The following is a 27953-nucleotide window of genomic DNA, read 5'->3' as shown; positions in this document are numbered from 1 at the left end:
AATTACAAAATGAATCACTATTTACAATCACAAGCTACTTAAATGTGGAATTGTACAAATACCTTGCAAGCTGTTTTGTACTGTGTATTTATTGACTAGTGAAAAGAAAAAGTAGCCACCTGATGTAAATTTCCAGCATCAATTCCACATTTAAAGAAAAATCTGATTCAGGAAGTAGGTCACTCAATTATTATGGTAATAGCTACAAAGCCTAACTGGGCAGCTGATTATTTTACATGAAGGTCATTCTGACTCATGTGCTATGAATGAAGTAGGTATAAATAGGTAAATTACCTTTTATGATTTTTTTTCGGCAGTTTTTCATGCAATGTCATAATAGCTAATTTAAAAAAAGGAATTAAAAGATTTTGATCCATCTCAACAGTGATTTGTGTGACATTTTGAGCAGGTTAACAATTTGCAATGAAGGAATAGGAATGGCCAACATTCCAAGCAATGATCTGCACTACTCAATTGCAGGTCCACAGAACGGTGCCAAACATCAAGGAAAAACGGAGGACTTTATGGCTTCCTGTGCTGTTTACAATGCTATTTGTTTTTTTAACTGTTGCTTCATCAAAGACTCCGAGAAAATATAAGCCGTTTCAATGTCAGACCCAGGTGTCAAAAGCTAACTTGGTATTCACTGCACTAACAGGTTCATTCACATTTCCACTGAACGAGAACTAGGCTGCCACTGATAACTCAAGGACTATTAACTTGACCAGACACCTTTTGGCTATATAATTGAACCGGAGGAACTTAGGGAAGTGGCTCATCTCATTGTTACAGGAATTACATCCTGAGCTTTCATCCTTTGTTTGAAATGTTAAAATAGAAGCACAAACAAAAACTGAAGTCAAAAGTGCTCAACTCATTTCCTGTTAACAATGCTGAAACAAATACGAGTCTGGATTCCTGCCAAAAATCCACCTATACTGTCAAACTATTAAAACCAGCAACTGATCTATTCCATGCATTAATCTTCTACTCTCAAAACTTCCTGTGTATCACTCTCCCTTATTTCCATTCAACTTGTAAAGGAATTTCAGTATGAACCAAATGAAAAGCAAAACAAGCCATTGCCATACCAAAGGCAAGGAACAAATTAACAAAAATTATACAGCATCTTTCAGTCTCAGCACAATTAACACTAATCTGATGCTTAGTAAGAATCTCCAATTCTCACTAGGCATCAGATTAGTGTTAGTTGTGCTTGATAGACACATTTAGATTAGTAAAAACACACCTCACAAAAAAAATAATTAAAAAGTGCTTCCGGTATTTTCTGGTTTTGTTTCAGATTTCCAGCATCTGCCATTTTTTGCTCCAACAATTAGAAAGTAGTTTATTATTCTTATAGGTGAATTTACTACTCTCAGTTTACTGGAGGTCCACGATTGTGTTGTGGTTCCAGATATCCATGTCATGGCTTCAATCTTCACATGCGTGCGTGTACGTGTAGGGGATTTTGTTGTGCGTGCTATCCTGCTGTTATCAGGCTCTTGAACAAACCTCTCATGCTAAAAGATGAACTCTATCTCCCTCTACCTCGTCATAGCCCTTACAATTTATTTGACGACCTTCACTGCACTCTAAGTGTAACACTATATTCTGCATTTTTTTTTCTGTTTTTACTACCCCATTGTACTTATGTACAGCATAATCTTTCTGGATGGCATGCAAACAAGCTTTTCACTGTATCACAGTACATGTGACAATAATAAACCAATACCAGATGTTTAAAGCATTTGTTTCGATGACCATTATATGAAATGAGTGCCATCATGCATCCAAACTCTACAAATTCTTAACTATTGATGAGTTACAAGGCCCATGAAAATGCTGTCAAGTCCAGCAATAACTCCATTACATTTAACAGCCACATTAACAGCAGTAGAACTGCATGGTTACTATCAATGGCACTCCCTCGTGAATAAAACTGCCCCATCCAGTTATTGGAACAATTGTTTGCTTCCCTCTGCTCAGGTCCTGAAGCAACTGATCACTTGTTTGTAGAATTATTTTTGTGGAACACAAAAGTAGTGCTTTTTGATTTTGAAACAAATTTTACTAATTGTTTAGGAATCTCAACACATCTGCAAAAGAAACTGCTACAAGAACAGCTCTGGAAAGTACAGCAGCCAACCCTGCATTGGATTTTCTTGTGTTTTCTTTGTTTCACCCATATCCAAAGTGGATATACGTTACCAAGTTTGGAAATCACTTCCATAGAATGGTAGTCACATTTATCTGTATAACGAACATGCACATTCCAGGTGATAATATTCTGATCCAAGACAATTGTGATTCAAATGGTTGCATTCTCACCAAGTCAGACAGTTATGGGTTCATATCCCACTTGTGAGACTCCAGTACAAGCCATGACTGCCGGTGGTCTCATCTTTCAGATGAGATGTTTCAAGCCATTACTTGTTTTCTCAGGTGAATGCAAAAGATGTCAAAGCACTAGTTCAAAAAAACAGCTGGGCCGTCACCCTAGTGTCGTGGCCAATATTTAATGAGGTGTAAGAAACACCAGAGCCAATGATCTACTTCAAATAAACATCAGTGGCTGTAAAGCATTTTCATCCTCCTCCTAAATCTATTCTCACCAGAAAAACAGTAGGTTTTAACAGTCAAACTATCTTCCAAAATGACTAATGTAATAAGTTTTAAAACACAAGAAATTAGATTGATTGCCAAGTATTTTTCTTTCCAAATACATAGGTCGAGTATCTCTTGACCCTTCCATAACCTCCGGAAAGCAAAAATTTGTTTTCTCATCTAATATTTGTTTGCTATACTCCAATTATAAATGACAAAAATGATTTGTAAGTTATGTCTTTCAATAAATGATTTTAAATTTTAAATGCATGCAGAAGAACTTTTGACAGATGCATCAATGTCATTTAACAGTTAGTACATGTTACATTGTTGAAAAACAGATAATAAAATGAGTTAACAGGCAAGTGACTTATGTAGTTCAAGTATATACACAATTTAAATTTCTTTTTCATACTAATGTTCCACAGGAACTAAAACTACAAATGTGTAATTAATGACAAATTAGAATATTATTGATCCAAATTTAAAGACACCATCATTGCTTAAAAGACAAATTTCCAGCATGCCAGCAAAGGGTTCAAAAAGCCTTTTGAAGCCGGTGTGTGCTTTTCTGTATCCTGCATTTCTCACAATGGGTTCTAAGGTGGCTGAGGAGGCAGAAGCAAGCCACCCTTGATCTCCAGGGACTGCTTCAGCTAATCTACCACAAGATTTCAGAGGTGATTTCCTAGCATAAACGCTAAGCAATCTTAGCAGAACTGGGCTCTGCAACTGGTCTCTATTCCAAATGCAGAGTGAACTAGCTGTTTACGTGGCCAAAGCAAGATCCGATCCATGATCAACCAAACCACCACAACCATCTACTGACCATTTGGCAGTGTGTTTGCAATGAAGTTAAATTAATGTCCTATACTTGTTTCAAAATACAGAAACAAAACTTGGGCCTAGTTTTGGTAACTTCAGTATATAAGACACTGAATTCTCTAAACTGGAAGTTACATTCATGAAATAGCATCACAACATGAGCAAATTTAACAGTAAATTCCACATGGAGATACAAGAGACTGCAGATAAGACCATAAGGCATAGTAGCAGAATTAGGCCATTCAGCCCATCAAGTCTGCTCTGCAATTCGATCGTGGCTGATTTATTTTTCCCCTCTCAACCCCATTCTCCTGCCTTCTCCCTGTAACCTATGATGCCCTTACTAATCAAAAACTCATCAACCTCCACTTTAAATATACCCCAATGACTTGGCCTCCACAGCCATCTGTGGCAATGAATTCCATAGATACACACCTCTGGCTAAAGAAATTCCTCCTCACCTCTGTTCTAAAAGGAATGTCCATCTATTCTGAGGCTGTGCCCTCTGGTCCTAGACTCTCCCACCACTGGAAACATCCTCTCCACTTCTACTCTATCCAGGCCTTTCAATATTCGGTAGGTTTCAATGAGATTCCCCCCTCATCCTTCTAAATTCCAGCCAGTACAGGCCCAGAGCCATCAAACGCTCCTCTTGTGTTAACCCTTTCATTCATGGGATCATTCCTTGTAAACCTCCTCTGGACCCTCTCCAGTGCCAGCACATCCTTCCTTAGATATGGGACACAAAACTGCTCACCATACTCCAAATGTGGTCTGACCAATGCCTTATAAAACCTCAGCATTACATCCTTGCTTTTATATTCTAGTCCTCTCAAAATGAATGCTAACATTGCATTTGCCTTTCTTACTACCCAGTCAACCTGCAAATTAACCTTGAGGGAATCCTGCACTAGGACTCCCAAAGTCCCTTTACACCTCCGATTTCTGAATTCGCTCCCCATTTAGAAAATAGTCTGCACCTTTATTCCTTCTACCAAGGTGCATGACCATACCCTATGCTGTATTCCATCTGCCACTTCTTTGCCCATTCTCCAAACCTGTCCCAGTCCTTCTGCAGACTTCCTGCTTCCTCAACACTACCTGCCCCCCACCTATCTTTGTATCATCTGCAAACGTGGCCACAAAGCCATCAATTCCTTCATCCAGATGCTGGAACCTGGAGCAACAAAGATGCTGGAGGAACTCAAGGTGGGTCAGGCAGCACTTGTGGAGGGAAATGGACAGTCGACATTTATGGACTGAAAGTCAACATGCCCATCACCAATGTCTGCATCTTACAATAGCACTCATGATTATTATGCTGAGTATTACATAAACAGTGAAGAGTTATTGCTGTTATTTAACTGATGAAAACAACATTATAATCCACTTGCAACTAACAAGGTTTTCTGTAAACTTTCCTTAATTGGTTACACTTTAATATTCAATGTGTTGCAAAAGCTTCAGTTATTAAAAAGTGAATACCTCAGTGTACTTCTGCCAGATAAATGACATACTTCATGTTGTTCATAGTTATGACCTCATTTATCCAACAATCATTACTCAGTTAACAAATTGCTGATCACATCTTCTAGACTCAATTAAAGATGACTTTTACAGCGGCCTCATTTTACTGCAAAGTTGCATACACCAAGCCAGTAGAACCACAGATGTTAAAGAGCTCCTGCAGTGCTTATGCTACTGCACGAGAACAGTGGCAGGGTTAAAACACTACCTTTGAACATTCAAGTGGTTTTCACCCAGGTTTCTGAAAAGCACAGTAAGCCCAACTCAGGTTAGGTCAGTTTGGTTCTCACACTTCAAGTCACCTTAGTAATTATTCCGGGCAAGCAGGATTTGTATTCTGATACAAGTGTGAGCACAATAGCCAAGCCAAAGCACAAACAAGAAAGTGGAGTAGCAGTGGGTAAGTTAACCTTCAAAATTTTTCAGTACGTCTGAATGAGTGACTACACTCTGGAAACACTTACCTAGCTTAAATAATCAAACTTTTTCACCACCCAAATTCCCCCACCCATAAATGCAACAACTAACCAGACACGTTTAAAGGTGCAACTAGGCGACAAGGCAAAACCAAGAATTATCAAAGCTGGTCTTAAACTAATCTTGGGAGGTGGTGGGATCACCACCAGAAATGTATGCCCTTGTAATCTTAATAATTCTGAATATACCACCATAGTCACTAACACATAGGCAAATCTGCAGGCAAGATGTCAAACTTCATGCTTTTTATGCTCTTCAACAAGAGGATGCTGGAAATAACTTTGGACTTCATGTTACAGAAACTACTGGGTGACAAGAAACAGCAATAATGCACTTTATATACTTCAAACGACAATGCAAAGCTCAACCACTTTTCATAGCCCTTCAAGTTTTTGAGTACATTCACATCCATGTTCTGGATCAGGGTATCACAATGTATTGATCAATGACACACTGAAACATCATGCTATCCTTTGTTTGTCCACACAAGTAGTTGTTTAGATGTGCAACTACAAGCAGGTATTGATCCACAGAAAATCAATTCATTTGAAGTTTTGTGACACCAGATTGTTGATACTGAAGGTGTAGCGGAAGAAACGAGAAAATGATTAAATTTCTCTTCTAATAACAGACATAAAAATACATTTCAGAAAAATATCAATGATTTTTAAAAATGTGTGTATTTCAGGTTTTTTTTCATATTGATAATGACTGACAAATTTGAAATAAAAAAAAGCAGTGAACCACATCGGTTGTAGGTCTTTGACTTCCCCCGGTCACATGCCAGAAAAGTGGAGATTTGGTTACTATAAACTGTCAAGAGGCACCAGTTAATTTGTGATCTACCCAATAAAAGGGATACAAAGGCCAGCATTTCACACAGTCAGTGTTAGCATTACACAACACCTCAAATGACCAACTAACTACCGCCCATGGTCATGACTAATCAACTACAAATCTGGCAAGTCAACTAATACCTAGGCCAAATGAACAGTCAATTATAATATCCTGGCTGCAAAACTGAACTTCCAATTGTGTACACATTGTATTAGAGTGACTGACATGCACACATTATTTCCTACAAATAAAATTGCTCACTATTAAAGCATCACACAATCAAAGATGTTAATACCTTTGACAAAATGTCTTGACATAATCCATCCTTTGCTATCCAGCATTAACCACATTACGCTTTGCACTCGAGTGTACTCTTTTCTCACCACATCTGGATGTTCTGTTTACACTGGTACCTTTTCTAAAATGTAGTTGAATCCCAGAGGAAAACAATGGAAAAAAAATAAACTAATTCCAACCATAGCAAACCTACGAAATTGATTTTTAAAAAAACAAGGTTTGGTGGTCCTACTGGAATGCACAATGCCTCAGTTAAATGATTGATCAAACTCAATTCAGATCAGAGATTGATTAACATAATGTTCTCCTTCAAAGCTCTGGAGATGTACCAAAAACCCTAGAAGCTATTACAGCAAGAAGATTCAAAGGATATTTGCAGAAACTGTAATTTACAACTTTTTTTTAAAAAGTCTTCTGCATCAGCTAGATTTTTTCCCCTGATAATTTCACAGCATTTTTAAAAAAACATAACTGTTTTTCAAACAATACAGGTTAACTCTGGTAACATTCCTACCATTTTTCTCCTTGTAAACTGAATCCACTCAAATATAGTGTAAAAGTACAGACCTAAAATAACTTGCTCAATTGACAGTGCAGTGTTACATGAAACACTCTTTGACATGCTCAGATTTTAAGTAGAAATTGTACATTATGATATTTCTCTCATGATTGCTTAACTAGCAGTGCATATAATATCCAGAAAATTCTATGAACAGTTCTTCCAAAACACTCTTCCTACCGCCTGCCCAACACATGTCCCTGCCAGTCTGCTGGTGACCTCGTGCTTCAATACATTTTTGGGAGTCAATTTTCTTCATAGCTTAGCTCTTACAGCATTAAACATTTTTCCCCCCAGCCACACCCCAGCTATCCCTGTCTTTTCATTAGCTACATGGAAAAGTCCTTGTTACAAACCTACCACTCTCCAACTCTTTCACCATGACATCAACAACTGCATTGGTGCTGCTTCCTGCACCTGTGCAGAACTAGTCAATTTTATCACCTTCGCTATTAACTTCACTTGACCCATTTCTGACACTTCTCTCACTTTTCTGGATCTCTCCACCTCAGGAGACTGACTATCCACTGACATTTGCTACAAACCCAGACTCCCACAGCTACCGAGACTACACCCCTTCCCTCAGTGTCTTGCAAGGACACCATCCCTTTCTCCCAGTTTCTCCGTCTCCGCATCTGCTCAATATCAGGCCTTCCACTCCAGGGCATCTGAAATGCCCTTTTTTTCCCCCCAGAAAATGTGGCTCCCCTTCCACTGTGGTTGATGGAGCCCTCTCTCACACCTTCAGTTTCTCTGACTTCTGTTCTCACCCCATCTCCCTCCAAATAGAAAGGAGAGTTCCCCTAAGACCTCACCCTGCCAACCTCTGCATCCAGCACATCATCCTTTGTCATTTCAACCAGCTGCATGCAACTAGCTCCCACCACTAGCCACATCCTCTTCACCCATTCTTTTCTGTCTTCTTCAGTGTCCACTGCCTCCATGATCCCTGGTTTGCTCCCCACCCACCTCTCCCTGACCTTTTCCCTGCAACCACAGGAGGTGCAACACTTGTTCTCACACCTCCTCCTTCACCACCATCCAGGGACCTAAAAAGCCCTCCCAGGTGAGGCAGAAATTCATGTGCACCTCCTCCAATCTTGTCTATTGATTTGGTGCTGTCAATGTGGCCTCCTCTACATCAGTGAGGCAGTACAGATCAGGTGACCTCTTTGCCGAGAATCTGCGCTCTGTCTGCTGTGGTCATCTGGAGCTATTTTAATTCCCCTCCTCAATTCCTCTCAGTCCTCAGCCTCTTCCAGTGCCAGGGAGGCAAAAGAACAGCACCTCACATTCTGCCTGGGTTGTCTAAACCCAATGATATGAACACAGAATTTTCCCAAGTTCAGGTAACCCTTACTTCCTGTGTTCTTCTCCCCCCCGCCGATCCTTTTTAACCCCCTTTCCCATACCCCCTGCCCCAAGCCTCCCTTCAGCCATTTTTGTCCCTCTCCCCCTTCTGGTTCCATCCACCTACCACCCACACATTTCTACTCCCAGATCTCCCCCCTCCTGATTCTGGTTCCATCGGCCCTTCACCTCACCCCTAATGGTTCCCATTATCACCTTCCTTGCTTATCAGATTCCAGCACTGGCAGCCTTTGTGTTCCTGCTTATATTACCCTCCTGCAGCTGACTCCACCTTCCCCTCCACCCACCACCCCCCCAGCTTTATTTTGTCAGCCCCCTCCCATCACCTACCTGGCTCCCTCCCAACCCCAAACCTCCCCACCTGGCTCTATCTGCCCATCATCCTTCACCAATCACCCACTGACCCGTCTCACTACTCCCCCTCTCCTCTTTATACAGAACATCTTCCCTCTCCATTCAGTTCTGATGCAGGGCCTTGACCTGAAACACCAACAATCTCTCTTACCGCCCCACCCCCCTCCCCAAAGACGCTGCTCAACCTACAGATTGTTTGCTGTTCCAGATTCTGCAGTCTTGTTTCCCTTCACACCCCATTCATCTGATTCCAACACCTAGAGTACCCAGACTGGTTGCATCATGATCTGCAGAAGGACTTGGACAGGTGGAGAGAATGGGCAAAGTGGCAACAGATGGGATACAGTGCAGGGAAGTGTATGGTCATGCACTTTGGTAGAAGGAGTAAAGATGTAGACTATTTTCTAAACTGGGAGCAAATTCAGAAATCAGAGGTGTAAAGGGACTTGGGAGTCCTAGTGCAGGATTCCCTACAGGTTAACTTGCAGCTTGAGTCAGTAGTAAGGAAGGCAAATGCAATGTTAGCATTCATTCTGAGAGGACGAGAATATAAAAGCAAGGATGTGATGCTGAGGCTCTATAAGGTGTTGGTCAGACCACATTTGGAGTATCGTGAGCAATTTTGAGCCCCATATCTAAGGAAAGATACGGTGGCATTGGAGAGGGGCCAGAGGAGGTTTACAAGAATGATCTTAGGAATAAAAGGCCTGTACTTGCTGGAGTTTAGAAGGATGCGATCTCATTGAAACCTACTGAACATTGAAAGGCCTGGATAGAGTGGACATCGAGAGGATGTTTCCAGTAGTGGGAGAGTCTCAGACCAGAGGGCACAGCCTCAGAATAGAAGGATGTTCCTTTAGAACAGAGACGAGGAGGAATTTCTTTAGCCAGAGGGTGATGAATCTGGAATTCATTGCCAAAGACAGCTGTGGAGGCCAAGCCATTGGGTATATTTCAAGCAGAGGTTGATAGGTCCTTGATTAGTAAAGGCATCAAAGGTTATGGTGAGAAGGCAGGAGAATGGGGTTGAAAAGGGAAAAATAAAATCAGCCATGATTAAATGGCAGAAGAGACTCGATGGGCTGAATGGCCTGGTTCTGCTCCTGTGTTTTATGCTATTGTACTGCAATTTGAATGTACAGGACTAAGCAGCTACAAAGAGTAGTGGACTCTGCTCAATACATTATGGGCACTTCCCTCCTCACCACTGGTAGTACCTTCAGGAGGTGCTGCCTCAAGGTGGCAACATTTATCACCAAAGATCCCCACCATCTGGGCCATGCCACCTTTTTGCAGCTACTAGAACCAACTGGCAAAACCCTAATCATGACAGTTCAGCAACACTATGACCACTTTGCACCAAAATGGACTTTGTTTTTGATTTTTCTTGTAAAAACAGTGTATAATTTATGTTCAATTTATGTTTTTCTTGTGAATGCTGCTTACGTGATGCTACATGCCCATGATACTGCTGCAAGCATGTTTTTCATTGCACTTGTGCATACGTCTACTTGTACCTGTTACAATAAACTCTACTTTGATGTACTCTTTGCTCCACTCACCATGACTGGTGGCCTTACCCAAAGCTAGATTTCCCTCCCTTTTCAGGCATAACTGCTTAGCTTAGCTCTTGATAATTCTGTTCTCTTCCCCCCCCTTCCACACCCCCCCCCCCCACATTTAGCTCTATATCCATTTTATTCCATTACATCTCTGAATCACTTTTGAGTATTCTTTCTTTACTCAACATGGCAGCTAAATGCGTACATGGGAGTTTTGTTAAATTATACCATTACAGGCAGTCCCCAAGTTACAACAGGGTTCCGTTCCCGAGAACTGTTTGTAACCTGAATTTTTTGGAAGTCAGAAAAAAACAAAATCAGTGTGTGGGAGAGGATCACAGAAACAACAGTGATGGGAAGATGAGCAGGAACTGAGAGTGGCATCCAGCCAGCCTCACAGACTCAGTGAGAGAGTTTACTCAGCACTCCCAGCTCAACCAAGCCCTCAAGCAGAGAGAGAGAGTGAGAGAGAGAGAGAAAGAGGGGGAGAGAGAGAGAGGTGTAAGAGAGAAAGAAGAAAGGGCAGGTAGGTTGGGTTAGGGACAGAAGACATGCAGAAATGCCCCATTCCTACCCATAGAAGATGCCTGCAGCGCCATAGCAGCCGACAAATCCATCCCCGTCCCCTCCCCTGGTCTCCCAAATATTTGTTCTATACACAGGGTGTCCACAAGTCGGGCGTTCATAACCTGGGGAGGGCCTGCATACATTGTTTTACAAGCTACAATCCACTTTACCATTCCCCTAACCACATCCTATCTTCTTAAGCCAGCGTGGAGTGACAATTCCATTACAATGTGCTTCAGGCCCTGTTGACTTGGGTTTCTCTTTTTCCTCCCTCCTTGTGGTGAAGGAATTTCTTTGCCAGTTCAACTGTGCAGAAAGACTAGTTGAGACTGGTAACCCATCCCACATTTGTGACATAAGCATGATAAACCAATGAGCTACCATAAACAATAAACTTGAAAGAACATTTACTGAATAGAAGTCACATTTTAAAATTTACATTGATTTTTAAAAACCAATAGCCTTTACTTTGTAATGACTAGAACTGATTCCACTCAGCTTCTTTATACAGTTGGTATGCATTTTTCTGACAACCTATGAAACATCATGCATTACCAAATTAAAATTTGCATCCATGTATCTTTCAGATTGCAAATGAATTATTTAAAAATTGAAACTACGACTTTGTATCTTTGCACACTATGTCAACATAAATTTTGGAATGTAGGTCACTAACAAGGAACTCCATACAGAGCAACACAGAAGGAAGGAGATATGCACAACGCATGGTTTTAATTTCAAACTAATTTTATTGGGAATCATCTTATAATCAGTGACAAACATTATAAAAGATTATATCTACCACAGAATTTAGCTTAAGTAATGAACAATGGAGGCAATCTATTTTACAATAAAGTGCTAATTCTACATGTCAAGATTAAAGCAAGTTGATAATTTCATATTCATTATTAATCCTGTGTCTCTAAAGTAGTAAAGAACAAGGAGGCAATGGTTTATCCTTATAATGGCATTTTTTCTTTTGTATGTTTTGAAAGATTATTTCTAATATACAAATGAGGAAAACAAAAATCAATCTGGAAGCACTATGATTTAAGGGAATGGAAAAAACGCCAGACTAAAAACATGAAATAGTTCTCAATTTTCAGCTGGCTTTTCGTTATACTGCATTTGTCACCAAATTAATGGCTGGGATATTGATAAAATGAGAATCATTGTAAACTCTCCAAAAGCATGCACTAACCACCTCAACACTTGCATCAAAGAAAATAATTCCTACAGTGATATTAATACTCTCAAAGGTTTACAGTTATCATTTTTGTATAGCTTAAAACAGATACTTCTATTGGAGTGATGTTTGCTACAAGACAAATACATCCTCTTCCAAAAATTGTTGGGAGTTGTGGACAGTGAAGAAGGTTGTCAAAGGATACAGCAGGATATAGATCAGTGGCAGATATGGGCAGAGAAATGGCAGAGAGTTTAATCTGGGCAGTGTGAGGGGTTGCACTTCGGGATGTCAAACACAAGGGGAAAATATATAGCAAATGACAGGATCCTTAGGAACATTGATGTACAAATCCCTGAAAGTAGCAACACAAGTAGATAGGGTGGTAAAGGCAGCATCATGGCATGCTTGCCTTCATTGCTTGGGGCACTGAGTATTGGAATCAGGAAGTCATGTTGCAGCTGTACAAAACTTGGTTTGGGACATAGTTGAAGTATTGAGTGCAGTTCTGGTTGCCACATTGCAAGAGGGATGTGAAGGCTTTGGAGAGGGTTCCTGTGCTGTACTATTCTATGTTCATAGTGTGTTAAACAAGCATCATTACTTCTGGCTAAAGTATTATTCATCACTTTTCCACCTACTTTCTTGAAGACATAGAGTCCTGCTGAAAAGCAGTTCCAAGCATCTTGAAAGACTTTGTTAAAATGTCCATTCTTCATACTAGAGGCAGGGATCATTTCCACTCAACATTCAGACTACAAAACTATAGAGATTGACTGTAATACACTAATTGTCATTGCAACTGAAATCAATTACCTCAGCACAAACCAGTAAGTGAACTTGGAATTTTTCCTGATCTGTACAATTCTCTTTATATTTGATAACACATTTGCCAATTCGGCTATGAAAAATGCAGTAACCTCTGTATTAAAAGAAATTACTGCTTAAGTAATCTGTCATAACAGCCTCTTAATTACAGTCTTCATGCCAATGGCTACCTGAACATTTTGATGCAGTTCTGATGCATTTGAGAAGCTAAAATCAATACAACGCATGTAGAGTGCATACCCAGTCTCATAAATGATACAATTCCATAGCAATAATGAAGTGTGTACACTTTAAATTATATTAAATAAAGCTTACCTATGTGACAAATGCACTGTATTATCTACACATTAAAAAGCACAGAACACGTGTGATGGAAAAAGCAGACTGAGATTTGTTTCCAAATAACATCAGCGTTTTGAAAAGTATCGATTAAGCTAATACTTATGTGGAAACTGTAAACACAGAAAAAAAACATGCGCATTAACACCTACAAAAGATTCTCCAAACTGCAAGCTGACTACAATACAAAGTGACTAATATATTCAAAAAAACATTTGCTACCAAGGACAGCAACATGGTTGAAAACTGAGCTGCGAGAGATCACGAGGAACATGCATAAACATGATTTTACTACTCCCACAACCTCGGCAGTGCAAAACAATTTGAGAAGTTTCAGGAAAGAGATGGAGGTACACATGGGTGCCTTATTTGGGGAAAGCACGGGAGATGAGAAAACAAACAAACTAGTTGAATGGCTTTCGATGGGAGGGGGAGGGGGAAAGGGCGGGAGGTTAAAAGGTAAGACGTCTTAAGAGATAAAATGAAAACTGGTCTCTCCATTTTGGGGATGGGCCCATCTTAAATACATTAATTTCCTTAATGTTCTTTTACATAAAGAAGTGCAGAATACAACAGGAAACGTATTTTCACTGGAAATGTATAAAGTTGGAGGGGAACCAAGAACAACTTGTTGCACTTCAAAAAATGGAAAACAAACTTAATATGAACAACCAACATGCGTGGCTCAGCTGGTGGCTGGCTGACACATCGTTAAAAACCAAGGTAGCACAAGACTGCAGTTTGCTCCCGACTGCATTCAGCCAGAAGTGCGAGCTTTGTTTTGGAAAGCTACAGAACACGCCTTACAGTAAACCTACATTCGACGGCAAAAATCACTCCGGACACACCATCTCGTCAGTTCCTCGAGTTTTTTTTTCGCTTGCAACTTAATACACAACAAACACACATTTTATTTGGATTTCAAAGTAAAATGATCCAAAACTTTCAAGATTCACAAGCAAACAACATTCGTTCTGAATTAAGCCTTTCAACCCCCTTCCCTCCAATGAAAACAGCTTTAAACAATAGGTTCACTGAACAAAAACAATGGGGTAAAAGATGAGAAATCGGAAAGAACGGCATGAATGCATTTGTTTAATTTTACCTCATACAGAATGATTTTCGGAATTCGTTTCCGATATGGCTATTTAAAAAACCCAATTGAATAATGTTTACGAATACACTATTTTTTTCAAAATCCTGAATATCAGGTACCAAATAAAACGCTGCCCACAAGTTTAATTTGTTACACTTATATTTTGATTACTAGTGGCGAAGTGTAACGAAATACTCATCACCTCACCAATGAATCAAGCTATTTACCAAAAGCTCATTATCTGAATTCAGGTTATGTTTTTTTTAAATGCCCATTTTAAAGTTGGGGGATGTATGTATTTCCGGGGCTTTTTCTACACAATTTTAGTTTAAAAGGGCAAGCTGCTAACTTTGTAAGCAGCATGTGGCTCTTCTTTCTCCTAACAATGCCACTGCTGTGATGGATGTGTGGCAGCGCAGATCATGAAGAGCAGCAGCACCTTATCGGGAGACACGTTCCTTCTTACCAAACAAACACGCTATGTCCTCGCCCCTCCCCGTCGAACAGATACAAACTTTATTAAACTTTTAAAAGCAGGCACATGGTTTTATTTTTAGGAAGGACAAGCAACGACGATTAAAGTCCACACCAACCCATCGTTGGCCACAATCGAGCTCTTTTGGAACCACAATAGAATTCAACCAGCAGCTGGGGAGCGAGATTGACATTCTGCATTCGTATGATTACAAACTTTACCTTCTTCTAATTGACAGGAGCTTGGAAATGCAACTTAACCATTTACAGGAAACGAGAGCCTCCGAACTCAAAAGGGGGAAAAAAAATAAGATTACCTCAATTTCGAAGTCCGGCAGCCCAAATGCGGTCCTGAATAATGAGCAAAAGTGTGCGATGGCGGGTACTTCCCACCAAGAACGAATTTCTTCCACCGAAACGGTCGAAGATGGACATTCCTCGGACATTTTAAATGGCATCAAATCCTTTTTTTCCCACATGAGATAGTTTTCCTCGAACTTCTTTTCCTTGTGTTTTCTTTTCCTTCCCCCCCCCCCTTTCCAGTCTTTTAATTACAAATGTGGTGGGTGTAGGTGGCTGCACTGCCTGCCATGGCCGAGACTGCTGCCCTCGCTCAGTCAGTGCAAGCGTGCGTGTGTAATAATGTAACAATCTCCAGCCCCATCCTCACCAAGGAACAGATGGCCAGGCAACAACAAGAGAGCACTCCAATCCCTCAGCACGCTGGAGGGAGGCCACGCCAAACTCCACCGCCAGTCGCCCGGGCCATTCCTCCCTTAAAGCCACCCAACCCGCATATCGCAACCGCAGCCCGGTTTTCACAACAATGCCAGGCCCTCTCCACAGACCGAAGTCGAGCCAGCACTTTCTATAATTGATATTTCCGAGCAGCTGCCCCCAGTCCAACCCCCCCCCCCCCTCCACCCGCAGCACAGTGCGAGGGCTCCGTGCCTTCCACAGGATGTGACGACGCGGTCTCCTGAGTGCGGGCCAATCGGCTGGGTAGCGGGGAGTTGTTGTCGGGGACGGCGACAACTCGGGTTGCCCCGCGGTGTTTTAATGACGAGTTCTTTAATGAGACTGAGATGTGTTTTGTGGCCTTGGACCTGAATGATTCTTCTTTCTACTCCCCCGCCCACTTCCCCTCTACCCTGGGATAATTGGCGCCGAAAGTGTTTGGTGTTGCGGTTCCTGAGTTGCAACAGTTGCCAGGAGCGGGCGAACGTTCCCACTTGGATCACCCAAAGTTCCATCCCCGGTGTCCCGCCGCTCCTGTGCCAATGGAGCCGAGACGCTGCTGCCTTCGTCCGGGTGGAAGTGCCTGCACTCCCACTGCATACTGCATCTTTCCCAGTGATAGGCACAACGGCGACGGTTATCCAGTCTTCTCCGTCCCGTGCTTCTAAACCGGAGGCTTGGCTCCTTTTAATTTCAACGCTTTTTGTTACAAAAACTCCTCGATTTTTAATGACCCCCCCTCCCCAAAAGTTGCAACTCCCCAATGATCAGCAGAAGTGTCAATTAAAATGTAAGGACATTCGGAGGCAGAACCGGTTTATCTTTCACTGTTCGCGCGTTTCAAAAGACAAGTAAGGACCGAGGGTTACTTCCGCTGTCAGGAGAAAAGGAAGTTACTTGCAGAAGTGGAAGTCATTAATATTTCGGAACGTTTCCCAGTTTAATCGGTTTGATTTCTGAAGCAGGTTGTGTCTTTATCTAACTTGGAGTGTTGTATACGGCCATGCGTCATTTATTTGGGAAAATGACGAGACCAAACGTCAAGAACACTGTGTTTTCCATTTCTTTTTGTTTATTTGCTGTGTGCCAAGCGTTTCCGACTCCAAATGACCGAGATAAATTGATGAAAATGGAACAGTTCAAATTTACCGGCGGTAATCTACTATCAACGGAAAAAGAAATCAAAGTTAATGATATACTTATGAAAATAAAAATAAAGGAGATTGCTGAAGGAGTAGAAACCGGTAAATTCCCACCGACCATGCATTTTTTCAGAGCTAAAGAACTGATTGAACAGAGCACTGTTTTTAACATTTTACGGAAGCTGCCCAAAGGTAGGCATGTTATCTGGTTTATAAATGGGGAACTACGTATTGGGTCAGGTATTGTTTCTGACGCCAGTTTCCAACATTACTGCAGTCGCTTAAAAACCTCAGATGAAAATTACATAACCACTTTCTGGTCACGCGCTTAATAGAAAGGTGAATTACGTTTATTACTTCGTGTGCGGAACTTTGAGTGAAAGTTTATTGCAACGATCAAGTGTTGCGGAAGAATTTTTCATTTAAACCTTCCGCAGACGTCGGGGGGACGAAGCATAGCGTTCTTGTATAGTACTGTCGAATCTGTCATAAATCCAGATTAGAGCTGTTTATATAAAGTCGATCGATAAAGATTGCTGGTGTTAGTCCCTTTTAAGAATACTCTGCCCCCTTGAAGATGGGTTCAGTTAGAGTTCCGGTTGCTGGTGATTCGTGCATTGTTTGTGAACTTGTATAGTAAAACAAATGTGTTGGAGGAAATGGACTGGAAATGTTACATCCATGATAGTTAAAATATCCCAATTGTACGAATCACTATTTTAAAGCGCATAGATTGCGCTACGTTTAATATTCAGCTTGGAACTATTCATTTAACTTTTAGTTTTGCAGCTCTTGAGATGACGATGATAGTTGGGGAGACCAGGGTTGAGTGGAGAAAACCGTGACCACGTGTGTCACCAGAAACCTATGTAGAACTGAATGTATAAAACATAAATACTACAAAAGTGCTGCATGAAAGACTGTATGTAATGCAGTGGCATTACACAGAGCAATGGCCTGAAAGGTAACCAACTTTGGCGTCATATTTGAGCCTGGATAGTTTTAGGGTTCGCATCTGTGCAATTATATGCAATTATTGCCATCTGCATAGTATGGCTGGGTTCTGTCCTTGTCTCAGCTCAGGTAGAAGCACACAGCCACACTTTCGTCACCCTGACTCATAAAAACACAAGACAATTAGGAGCAGGAGGAGGCCACCCTCAAGCCTGCCCCGCCGTTCAATGCGATCAGTGGCGGAGCTGCCCCAGCCGTCCCTTAATTCCTCATCTGTGCCAGTTCCACGTGGCCCTCAATTCCCTAATCTTTCACAAATTTATCGACCTCCTCTTTATAAACTTCCAGTGACTTAGCCTCCACAACCCTCCAAGGTAGAGAATTCCCCTTCCACTATTGGCCAAGACATAATTTGCCTACCGAACTATTTGCTGCACCTGTACGCTAACTTTTTGTGTCATGCCCAAGAACACCGCAATCCTTCTGAACTTTACTCATTTGCATTGTCTCTCTGTTTAGATAATGGTCTGCCCTTTAATTCCTTCTTTTGAATGACGTGACCTCGCACTTTTCCACATCAAACTCTATTTGCAGAGTTTTGCCCATCACTCAACCTATCTATTTCCTGTGGCAGAGTGTAAACAGCATGCCCTCTCACCTATTTTTCATATCATCAGCAAACTTAGATATACTATACTTCTACTCCTTCTCCACATTATTAATATAGATGGTAAATAATTGAGGGCTAAGGATGGATCCTTGTGGCACTCCACAGGTTACATCCTTACAGCCTGAGAAAGACCTATTTATTTCTGACCCTGTGCCTTCAATGTGATAACCAGTCTGTAATCCACATTAATACTTTCCTCACTACCGTGAGCATTTCTGCACCAGCCTTTTATGTGACACCTCATCAAATGGCTTCTGGAAATCCAAATGCACTACATCTACAGGTTTCCCTCTATCAACTCCTTGAAGAACTCTGGCAAATTTGTCAATTGTGACTTTGCTTTCATAAAACTAAAGACTTGATTTTATAGCTCTGAGCTTAAGTGACCGGCTATTTCTTCCTTGATTGTAGACTCTAACATCTTGCCAACAACAGATGTTAAGCAATCTGGCCTACACTTTCTGGACTATCACAATGTATCCATAACTGTTCTGATGAAGGATTATTGACCTGAAAGACCACTCTGTCCTTTCTCCACAGATGCTGCTTGATCTGCTGTGTATTTCCTGCATTTTCTGTTTTTATTACCCATAACTGTCCTTCACCCTACTGTACTTATACTCAAGGCCATTCAAAACTGTACTTTCTGTATCCTCTTCCTTTCCAGTCCTGAGGAAGGGTCTCGACTCGAAACATCGACTGTTTATTTCCCTCCATAGATGCTGCCTGACCTGCTGAGTTCCTCCAGCATTTTGTGTGTTGTTCCAGATTCCAGCAACTGCAGAGTCTCTTGTACCTTCTTTCTGTATCCTAATTTGCACTAGATCCCTTTCGCCCATCAATCCTGTGATTTGTTGACTTCAACTAGATTCCAATTAAGCAGGGACATGCTTGTAAGATCTCATCCTCCTTTTCAAACTTCACCATGATTTTACTCTGGCATTATCACTGTAATTCTCTCTAACCTTATTACTCTCACAAGATCGTGTTCTCTCCACTTCTGGCTCCTTCATCTGCCTTGGTCCTAAACTTTGGAATTTCCTTCCAAAACTTTTCTGTTTCCTTTAAGTTGCATGTTACATTGTACCTGTTTAGCCAGACTGCACTAACATCAAGCTGCATGGTTTTGTGTCAATTTCTGTTTGATTCTGCTCTGTGAAGTGCCTTGGGATGTTTTTACTACCTTAAGGTACTCTGAAATAGATATTCAGAGTAGATGTTGTAGCATCTAGGTATTCAATTAGTTCTGTGTTCAATTTGCACACTTACTATTACTTAATTCCATATTTATTCAGGGCTGAAAAATGTATTCATCGCCATTATGATGAAAAGCTTGAAGAATTCATTAATTTTTTTGCTGACAAATTAATTTGCAGCCATGATTAGGTGCTCTCACTGAATTAATTTGGCTTCCATGTCTGCTCAGTGTGACTGAGGCACAGTTTAATGTATTTTGTATGTATTACACAGAGTTAGAAAGCATTGCAGTAGCACATAAACAAACACTCTTACATTTCATTAGTTTCTACCTTCCATGTTTTTATTTTTTTGCCAGCAAGTCCATATAACTTAATTAGTTTAATTATTTCTATGCCATTTTACTTTATAAATACACTTGTATGAAAAGCAATGAGCCAGAAAATAAATAAAACCACTTGATATTATTCTTTACTGTCAAACAAGCTGATCTTTGACATACTAGATGACTTTACTGAAGTGTTTGCACATTGCTGCACAACTTCTACATTTGTAGAGATATGTTTTGGTTGTTTGGAGATGCAGGGTGAAGAGGTTTCTTTGAAGAATACCTAGTAACATTTCACCAAGGGTAAAAACTCTTGTTTTATACTGATACCTCGTGGCTAAACATTGAACGAGATCCTGCTTAAATTGAGATTTAGTGAAAATTGCAGATTTAACAGCATTAGGCATCTCAATTTTTTTACCTGGGTCATTAGTGCCTGGTGTTGCCTTGCATCCTTACTCTCACAAAGTCTGTCTCAATGCCTCCCACTTGCCCTCTCTTACTCTGCTGTTGTACCCCCTTCCCAACTACAACTGGGACTCTATTGCACGCTTATTAATTTTGCTTCCAATTTCCACCTCTCTTCACCTTAATAGTCCACATTTCATTTTATTGATTTTTCATTTGGCTAAGGTTGTTGACCAATTTGTCCAAATGTACCTCAAATCCACCAACTCTTGCAGCTGGTTTGACTATACTTTCTGCTGCACGCGCACCTCCCATCTTTATCTCTGTCCCCCAATCTCCATCATATTTTCTCTTCTTCCACACCTTCTATTGCATATACTTATGACAATTCCACTTTCCATAGCAATACTACTTCTGCCTCTTCCCTTCAATGAAGGATTCCTCTCCATTGAGATTAATGTAGCCCTTTACTGTATCCTGTTTCCTGCACTTTTGCTCTCATCCTTCTCCCTCCAAGAACCTCAGTAAGGTTTTCCTCCCTCCATATCAACTTCCATTTCAACGGACCATCTGCCTCTTCCACTGGCTCCAGTGTGAAGTCACGAACATGTACATCTTCCTCTCCTCTTTCTGCATTCTGAAGGTACTGATTCCTCTGCAACACCCTCATATGCACTTTGGCCTTCCCCCAACAATTCCTCCTGGTTCATGATAACTTCATCTTCTTCCGCAGTAGGTGGAACACCTGCACTTTCAGATCTCCCCTTCCCATTGTCCCAGAGGCCATGTAATCTCATGAATGAGAAAATGATTTACCGATATTTTTGTCAATGGCATTGTTTATTCACGTTGCAATTTATTCTCCAAAAACATGGAGTGATCAATATGAAGAGCACCTCCGTTCAGCCTACAGGCCTGAGCCCGAGCTTCTATTTGCCTGTCACTTTAATTCTTCATCTCGCTTCTACTATAATCACTTGTTCTTGATCTCCTACACTATTGTGATGCATCTTGTTAACTCAAGGGGCAGCAGCTCAACTTTCAATCTGTTACTTTGTAGCTTTCAAAATGCTATTGACTTAATAATTGAAGTTCATAACCACAGCTCCCTTTTTTTGTTTGGCACTGGTTAAGCTTTTGATATTTTGAGCTCCTCAGATCCATCTGTTTCTTTCATTGTCCCATTACCACCTACCTTTTGTCTTTCACCATCCATTTGTCATTAATCTCTCCTACCTTCTCTTCTGTTCCTAAGCTCCTCACCTAGCATTCCTTCTGTACTTGATTAAAATCAATTATGTTTCTTAGCTCTTCTAGTTCTAATGAAGGGTCATTAACCTGAAATACTGTTTTGTTCTCCTCCATTGCTATCTGACTTGCCAATATTTTCTGTTCTTATTCTTTTCTGTAAGCCATTTAACAATGAATGGTTATTGAAGTCCAAGTTTCTTTTCGGCTTTAATGCATTTTCTCACTGTTTAATGTTTTAAACAAAGAAATAAAGTTGAGTGAAATATCCTTGGAGTAAATTCCCAGATTGTCCATGAAGTTTAATTGTTTCTGTTTCTTGAACTGCAACTTGTTTGGTGTACTTTTAAATGTGTTCTTTATTCGTGTGAACTTTGGTGGTTATTTGTTCTCTACCTTGCTCCATGTTGCCCATCCCTCTCTTGTAGTTGAGCTTCAAGGAGGATACACTAGGGACATGGATAGTGGTGAACCACATAAAGATTTTCGCTGGACCCAGCTGTGCTTGTTCAGATAATTCGCCTTTGCATTTGTTGGGTATTTTGTTGGGTATTTTGAGTATTTGCTAGTCTAGTTGTCCTCCTTATGTGGTCCCTAGAGGGTGAGGATGACTTGCTTCCTCTACTGTTCTGTTGGTTCTGCTGTGACTAACGAATCCTTTAGTGGGATCTGCAGTCTCTGCCATGGGTGGGGCTTGATGGGGTGGATGGATGGGTTATTTGGATTAAAACAGAAAATGTTGGAAATACTCAGCAGATCAGGCAGCATCTCTGCAAAGAGAAACCGAGTTAACATTTTAAGTCACAGACCCTTTATCAGAATGATGTTGTTTGCTCCTTCACTTTGTGTTTAGTGACCATGTACTCCTGTCAGAGGGACTTGAAGTGGTCGGTGCCTTTTTGTTTCTTTTCTGCCATTTTCCCATGAATCAGTGAGGCATCTCTGGCATGTAAAGCACAAAGTTGGAACTCTTGAATGGTGAGTGGCTGAATGGTGTTTTTGGTCCATCACTGTCCTGCCTGTGCAAAACTCTGGCATTTGGATTCTGCTCAGTTTTGTACATCTTTACTTTCTGCTACAGCTCCCTATCCAATAAAATTTAACGTTTGATTGGGCATGTTTGAATTGGTTCCTGAGATCTTCTCATCCTGCTTTGCTTTGGTTAATAAAGTACCTCTTTTTATATTTGGTCTTCACAGATTTTAAATGAAAATCTAGTATATCCAATGGAGCTGAGCCTATTTTGCTCCATCTTCTTTTTAATATTCCTAATGCCAGTATATTCAGCATTATAATTGTATGAAGCTGACTGGTTGTTCTGATTGTTCTGAAAAGGCAGGTTCCAGTGCTGCATCTTCAGTCAATTTGGAGTTAACAACCTTCGAGGATAGAGACTTGAGAACAATACTTGCCAAATCTCCAAATCAATCACACAGCAGTATTAGAAATGGTCCAAATCTAAGAGATCAACTCTTGCTAGATAACCAATTGTTTACATGTTAGATAACCAGTTGAAGTTCAAAATTAACATGCAGAAGTGAATAACTAAAATATTTTCAAATGTTTTTGAGATTGCAAGACTTTAAAGAAACCAGTCTCCACAGGGTTTCATTTAGTGTTTTTCAACCAGGCCCACGGTCTTCCAGATTTTTGACCTCTTTCTCGAAATATTATAAGCAGCCTGCATAAGTAGAGTACTTCTAAATGATTTAGTCCTCAAATGATTTTCGAGTAGGTGTTGCCATTATATCATTGGCATTTCCTTCTGATTCATGGTGATAGAACCAGGAATAGTTACCTGGCCCTTTGAGCCTGCTCTGCCATTCATCAAGATTGTGGTGGATCTTCTACCTTGGCTCCTTTTTCCAATACTATCACCATATTCTCTTGTTTCCTTTAATACCCAGAAATCTATCAATCTCTGTTTTGAATGAACACCATGACTGAATTTCCACTGCCCTCTGGGATAGAGTTCTAAAGATTCACCACTCTTTGAGTGAAATAATTGTTCCTCACCTCAGTTTTATGAGCCTACCCCTGAGTCTCATACCATGTTCCCTGGTCGTAGACTCCTCAGCCATAGGAAACATCATCTAGCCTGTCGTGCCCTTGAGAAATTTTATAAGTCTGAGGCAATTCATTCTCATTATTCTAGATACAATTCCAATCTACTTGATCTTTCTTCATACAGCAAACTTGCCATCTTTGGAACCAGTCCAGTGAATCTTTCCTGCATTCTCCCTACGGCAATTTTGATCCTATTGGGTCAGGAGATCAAAATTGTACTCCATGTGTGGTCTCATCAAGGCCCTTGACAATTGCATTGAGACTTCTTTACCCTTGTAATCTATGGTTTAAGTTTATTTATAATAAGAGCACACCAGTGTGGCACTGAGGAAATGCCATGTTGTTGGAGGTTCAGTGTCTTAAATGAAATGTAAAACCGAAGTCCAGGCTGTCTTCTCCATAAATGTGAAAAGTCCCATGACTGCTTCTTTTTTGAATAAGAGCCGAGGAGTTCCCTCAATGCCAACATTTATCTTTCAGCAACACCTTTCCAAAAAAACTTACCATCTCATCAATTGTCTCCTTGCTTCATATATTGTTTAAATTATGCTTTTTTTAAAATCAGTGTTAAGTTACATGGGATTGCTCTATCAGTGTTTTTAAGATGGGTTCCCTTTCCCTGTTTTGCAATAGTTGTAAACCTCTGGCAGTAACGCAACACTGCGCAAATTACCCTTTCTGGATATTTTTCACCTGATTTTTGGATGATACCTGCAATAGGCAGATCATCTTTTATGTAGCAAGGCTGGACTTGTACTTGCTGGAGTTTAGACATGAGATTAGACTTGAGTGAAACATAAGATCCAGAGAGATCTTGATGGGGTGCATGGGAGGAGGATGCTTCCTCCTGTGAGATTATCCAGAAGTAGAGCCTACTATTTAATAAAAAAAAAGTTGCCCATTTGAAAGAGGTGAGATGACATTTTTTCTAAGTGTGAATCTTTAGAACTCTGAAGATCACGGAAGCAGAGCCCTTGTGTATTTTTAAGGCAGAGATTTCCTGCCATTGGGACCAAGCTTCAAGGGAATGTTGGAATTAATTTTAAATACATACTATATTTTTAGTTGTATTTTGTTGAATATTTACAGCCTTAGCAAGCCAAGTGCCTTTTTAATTCAAATACTAAAGAGGCTTCTAAGTTTTTCCATTTACGTTTCCAAACAGTGCAAGCAGCAGGATGAGGTCTACCCTTAGCAGTACCACTTGTGTGAGCATGGGGATAGCAAAGTAGTGTACCCTCAGCTTAAAGCAACACCATGGGAGATCTGCTAGAGAGAACTTGCCTTATTTTTGATCTTTCAAGTCTCCAAGAAAAGGGTAATTGTCAGCAGGAATTTCAATGAGGGCGGCACAGTAGTGTAACGGTTAGCGCGACGCTATTACAGCGCCAGCGATTGGGGTTTGATTCCCGTCGCTGTCTGTAAGGAGCTTGTACGTTCTCCCCGTGTGTCTGCGTGGGTTTCCTCTGGGTGCTCCGGTTTCCTCCCACATTGCAAAGAAGTACAGGTAGGTTAATTTGTGTTTAAAATGGGCGGCGCGGGCTCGTTGGGCCTGAAGGGCCTGTTACCACACTGTAGATAAAATTTTTTTAAAAATTTAGAAAGGTGTTTTCCATAGAGTCATAGTCATACAGCATGAAAACGGGCCAATTGGTCCACCGTGTCTACGCTGGCCAGTGGGCTCCCACCTGTAATAATTCCACCATCCAGCACTTGGCCTGTAGCCTTCTACCCCCAGGCGATTCAAGACTCTTAATGCTGTCAGCTACTCTGCTTCACCATTTTCTGGGACAGTGTATTCCAGGTACTCGCCACCCTCTGGGTGAAAAAGGTCTTCCTGAGATCCCCTCTAAATCTCTTGCCTCTTATCCTAAATCTATATCCTCTAGTTTTATTCACCGCTGATAAGGGGAAATATTTCCTGCAGTCTACCCCATCTATACCTCTCATAATTTGATGTACCTCAATCATGTCCCTTTTTAACTTTCTCTGCTCCAGAGAAACTAGACTAGTCTCTCCATTCTTTTCCTCATAACTGAAATGCTCCATTCCTGGCAACATCCTGGTGGATCTCCTCTGCACCCTCTCCTGCATGATAACATTCTTCTTATAATGTGGTGTCCAGAACTACATGTGCTCCAGCTGAGGTCTGATCAGTGTTTTCTAATGTTGGAGCATAACTTCCCTACCCTCTTCACGTTACTACCATCAGGGAGGAGGTACAGGAGCCTGAAGACCCACACTCAACTTTTCAGGAACAGCTTTTTCCCCTCTGCCATCAGATTTCTGAACGGTCCATGAACCTATGAACATTACCTCTTTTGCACTATTTATTTATTTTTGTAACTTATAGTAATCTTTATGTCTTTGTCTTGCACTGTACTGCTGCTGCAGAACAACAAATGTCATGACATTTGATAATAAAACTGATTCTGATTCTGCTCTTGTACTCAATGCCCTGATGATGAAGGTGAGTATCCCATTTGCTGCCTTAGCCACATTATCTGTGCTGCCATCTTCAAGGATTTTTGGACTTGCACACCAAGGTCCCTCTGTTTCTCTTATACTCCCTAGGATCTTACCACTCCCAAAATGCATCACCTCACATCTGTCAGGATTAAAGTCCATCTACCATTTCTCAGACCATTTCACCAACACATCAATATCACCCGATAGTTTAAGATGACCCTCTACACCGTCAACAACACCGCCAATCTTCATGTCGTCTGCAAGTGTACAACAGTGTGGTCAATTTTCTCAGAATGATTTTTCCAAAGCAGCAATAAACAGTTAACAATTTTTCTTATCTTAGTGAAAAAAAATCATATAAATGTTTTTCCTTCATCCCTATAGATTATGAAGGCCTTGGTTTAGTGCCAGCCAAGTACGTGCTCAATTCTGGGGACGTGGCTTGAATTTGCATGGCTCTGATTTTGAGTTAAGAATGCTGAATACCCAGATAAACTAGCAATAAGGAAAAATATAATATTTCCTGCATAATTTTAAAAAAGAGGAAAAACAATAATGTTGAGCCTTACAGCCTTCCACTGAAGGATTGATCAAAAGAAACAGAGTATTAATGAAACTTCAAAACAAAGGGGGCTTGAACTGGTGGATAGCATCAAAACCAGCTTGAAAAGAAAAAAAGCTGCAGATACTGAAAATCTGAAACAAAACCAGGAAATGCTGGAAAAACTCAGCAAGGCAGGAAGAAGCTGTGGAGCATCTGAATGGAATTCAGCCAAGATCAGATCGACCATGATGTTACTGAGTGACCCGACAGTCCCAAGGCCTGCTCTTCCTCCTATTTCTTATGTTCTTAGGTGTGTCATTATTGTATTAAAGAATGTGATATGGTCTTTTTAGGTATATTTGCCCATGGTGCCTGATTAAAATGCAGGCATAGGTTAGGTAGATTATTTGGCTACTGTAAATTACCCCTAGTGTAGGTGGGTGATAGGAGAATTGGGGGGAATTGATGGGCATGTTGGAGAGAACTGATTACAGGAAAATAAGTGGGGAAGATAGGATTGATGGGATTGCTTTAAGAGTCAACATTAGACTTGATGGGCTGAATGGCCTTCTCTGTCAGAAGGAAATATAAAAATGCTTTTAGATCCACAGTTAGTATAAATGTGTCTGTGCTGCTTTCCAATGTAAACTAGTAAAAGATAATATCATGAAACCAGATCATTTCTCATTGTTTCAGAAGCAAATGTTCCATGTCAGGGTTGACACATACCAGGCATCAATTTTGGGGTAAGGCTCTCAATAACAACAATTGACATTATGCTGGTAAAACAAAGTGCATTTGAAACCAAAATCTGACACTGGGCAATTTGCTTGATTGTACATTCACTGCTAGGCTAACTGGCACTTACTTCTCTCTGTATTCTTGTTGCTTTTGGTGGCCACAGAAATAGGCTAACAATTGCTGCATTTGCCTCTATGTGAATGAACTGAACATTGTGACACTGAGCCCTTTAGATAAAGGAAGGCCCCAGGCTGGATTACTGGTTAGCTAATCTTAGCCAGGGCTGAAGTTGATCTCAATGTTCACTGGCTCTGGAAGTGCCTTATAATAAATGGGTAATATTTGTGCATCTGGTTGCTGTCTGTTATCCTCTGGCATGTATAGTTGCTGGACAAAGTTGGTGACTGGGTTGGGATGTGATGTTAAATAGCCACAGGGACCTCTGCTCACTTTCACCTGTCATTACTGCAGGATATTGTAGGCCTGCTGTTGCAATTAGTAATCAGACACATGACCATACAATGTGTGTTGCAAATATAAG

At 40.8% G+C, this 27953-nt stretch overlaps 2 protein-coding genes across 4 annotated transcripts in view; one reads left to right on the top strand and one right to left on the bottom strand.

Moving 5' to 3' along the window:
- LOC127578622 (chromatin remodeling regulator CECR2) overlaps positions 1-15832 on the bottom strand; it is a 111291-nt gene extending 95459 nt beyond the window's left edge. Inside the window, exon 1 of the mRNA XM_052030799.1 lies at positions 15224-15832. Coding sequence (XP_051886759.1) covers positions 15224-15385 — 162 coding nt within the window. The 5' untranslated portion in view covers positions 15386-15832. The remainder of the gene's footprint in view (positions 1-15223) is intronic.
- An 81-nt stretch (positions 15833-15913) lies between these two features.
- The window catches only part of ada2a (adenosine deaminase 2a), a 49880-nt gene continuing 37840 nt past the window's right edge, over positions 15914-27953 (top strand). For 2 of the 3 annotated variants that reach the window (XM_052030804.1, XM_052030801.1), the window contains exon 1: positions 15928-16434. In XM_052030804.1, the coding sequence (XP_051886764.1) occupies positions 16017-16434 (418 nt within the window). In that variant the 5' untranslated portion in view covers positions 15928-16016. Of the gene's footprint in view, positions 16979-27953 lie in introns of all 3 variants that reach the window. The other variant, XM_052030803.1, reaches the window with a different exon arrangement.

This window comes from Pristis pectinata, chromosome 15, assembly GCF_009764475.1.
Source record: "Pristis pectinata isolate sPriPec2 chromosome 15, sPriPec2.1.pri, whole genome shotgun sequence".
Taxonomy (NCBI): domain Eukaryota; kingdom Metazoa; phylum Chordata; class Chondrichthyes; order Rhinopristiformes; family Pristidae; genus Pristis; species Pristis pectinata.
This window is presented reverse-complemented; position numbering and strand designations above follow the sequence as displayed.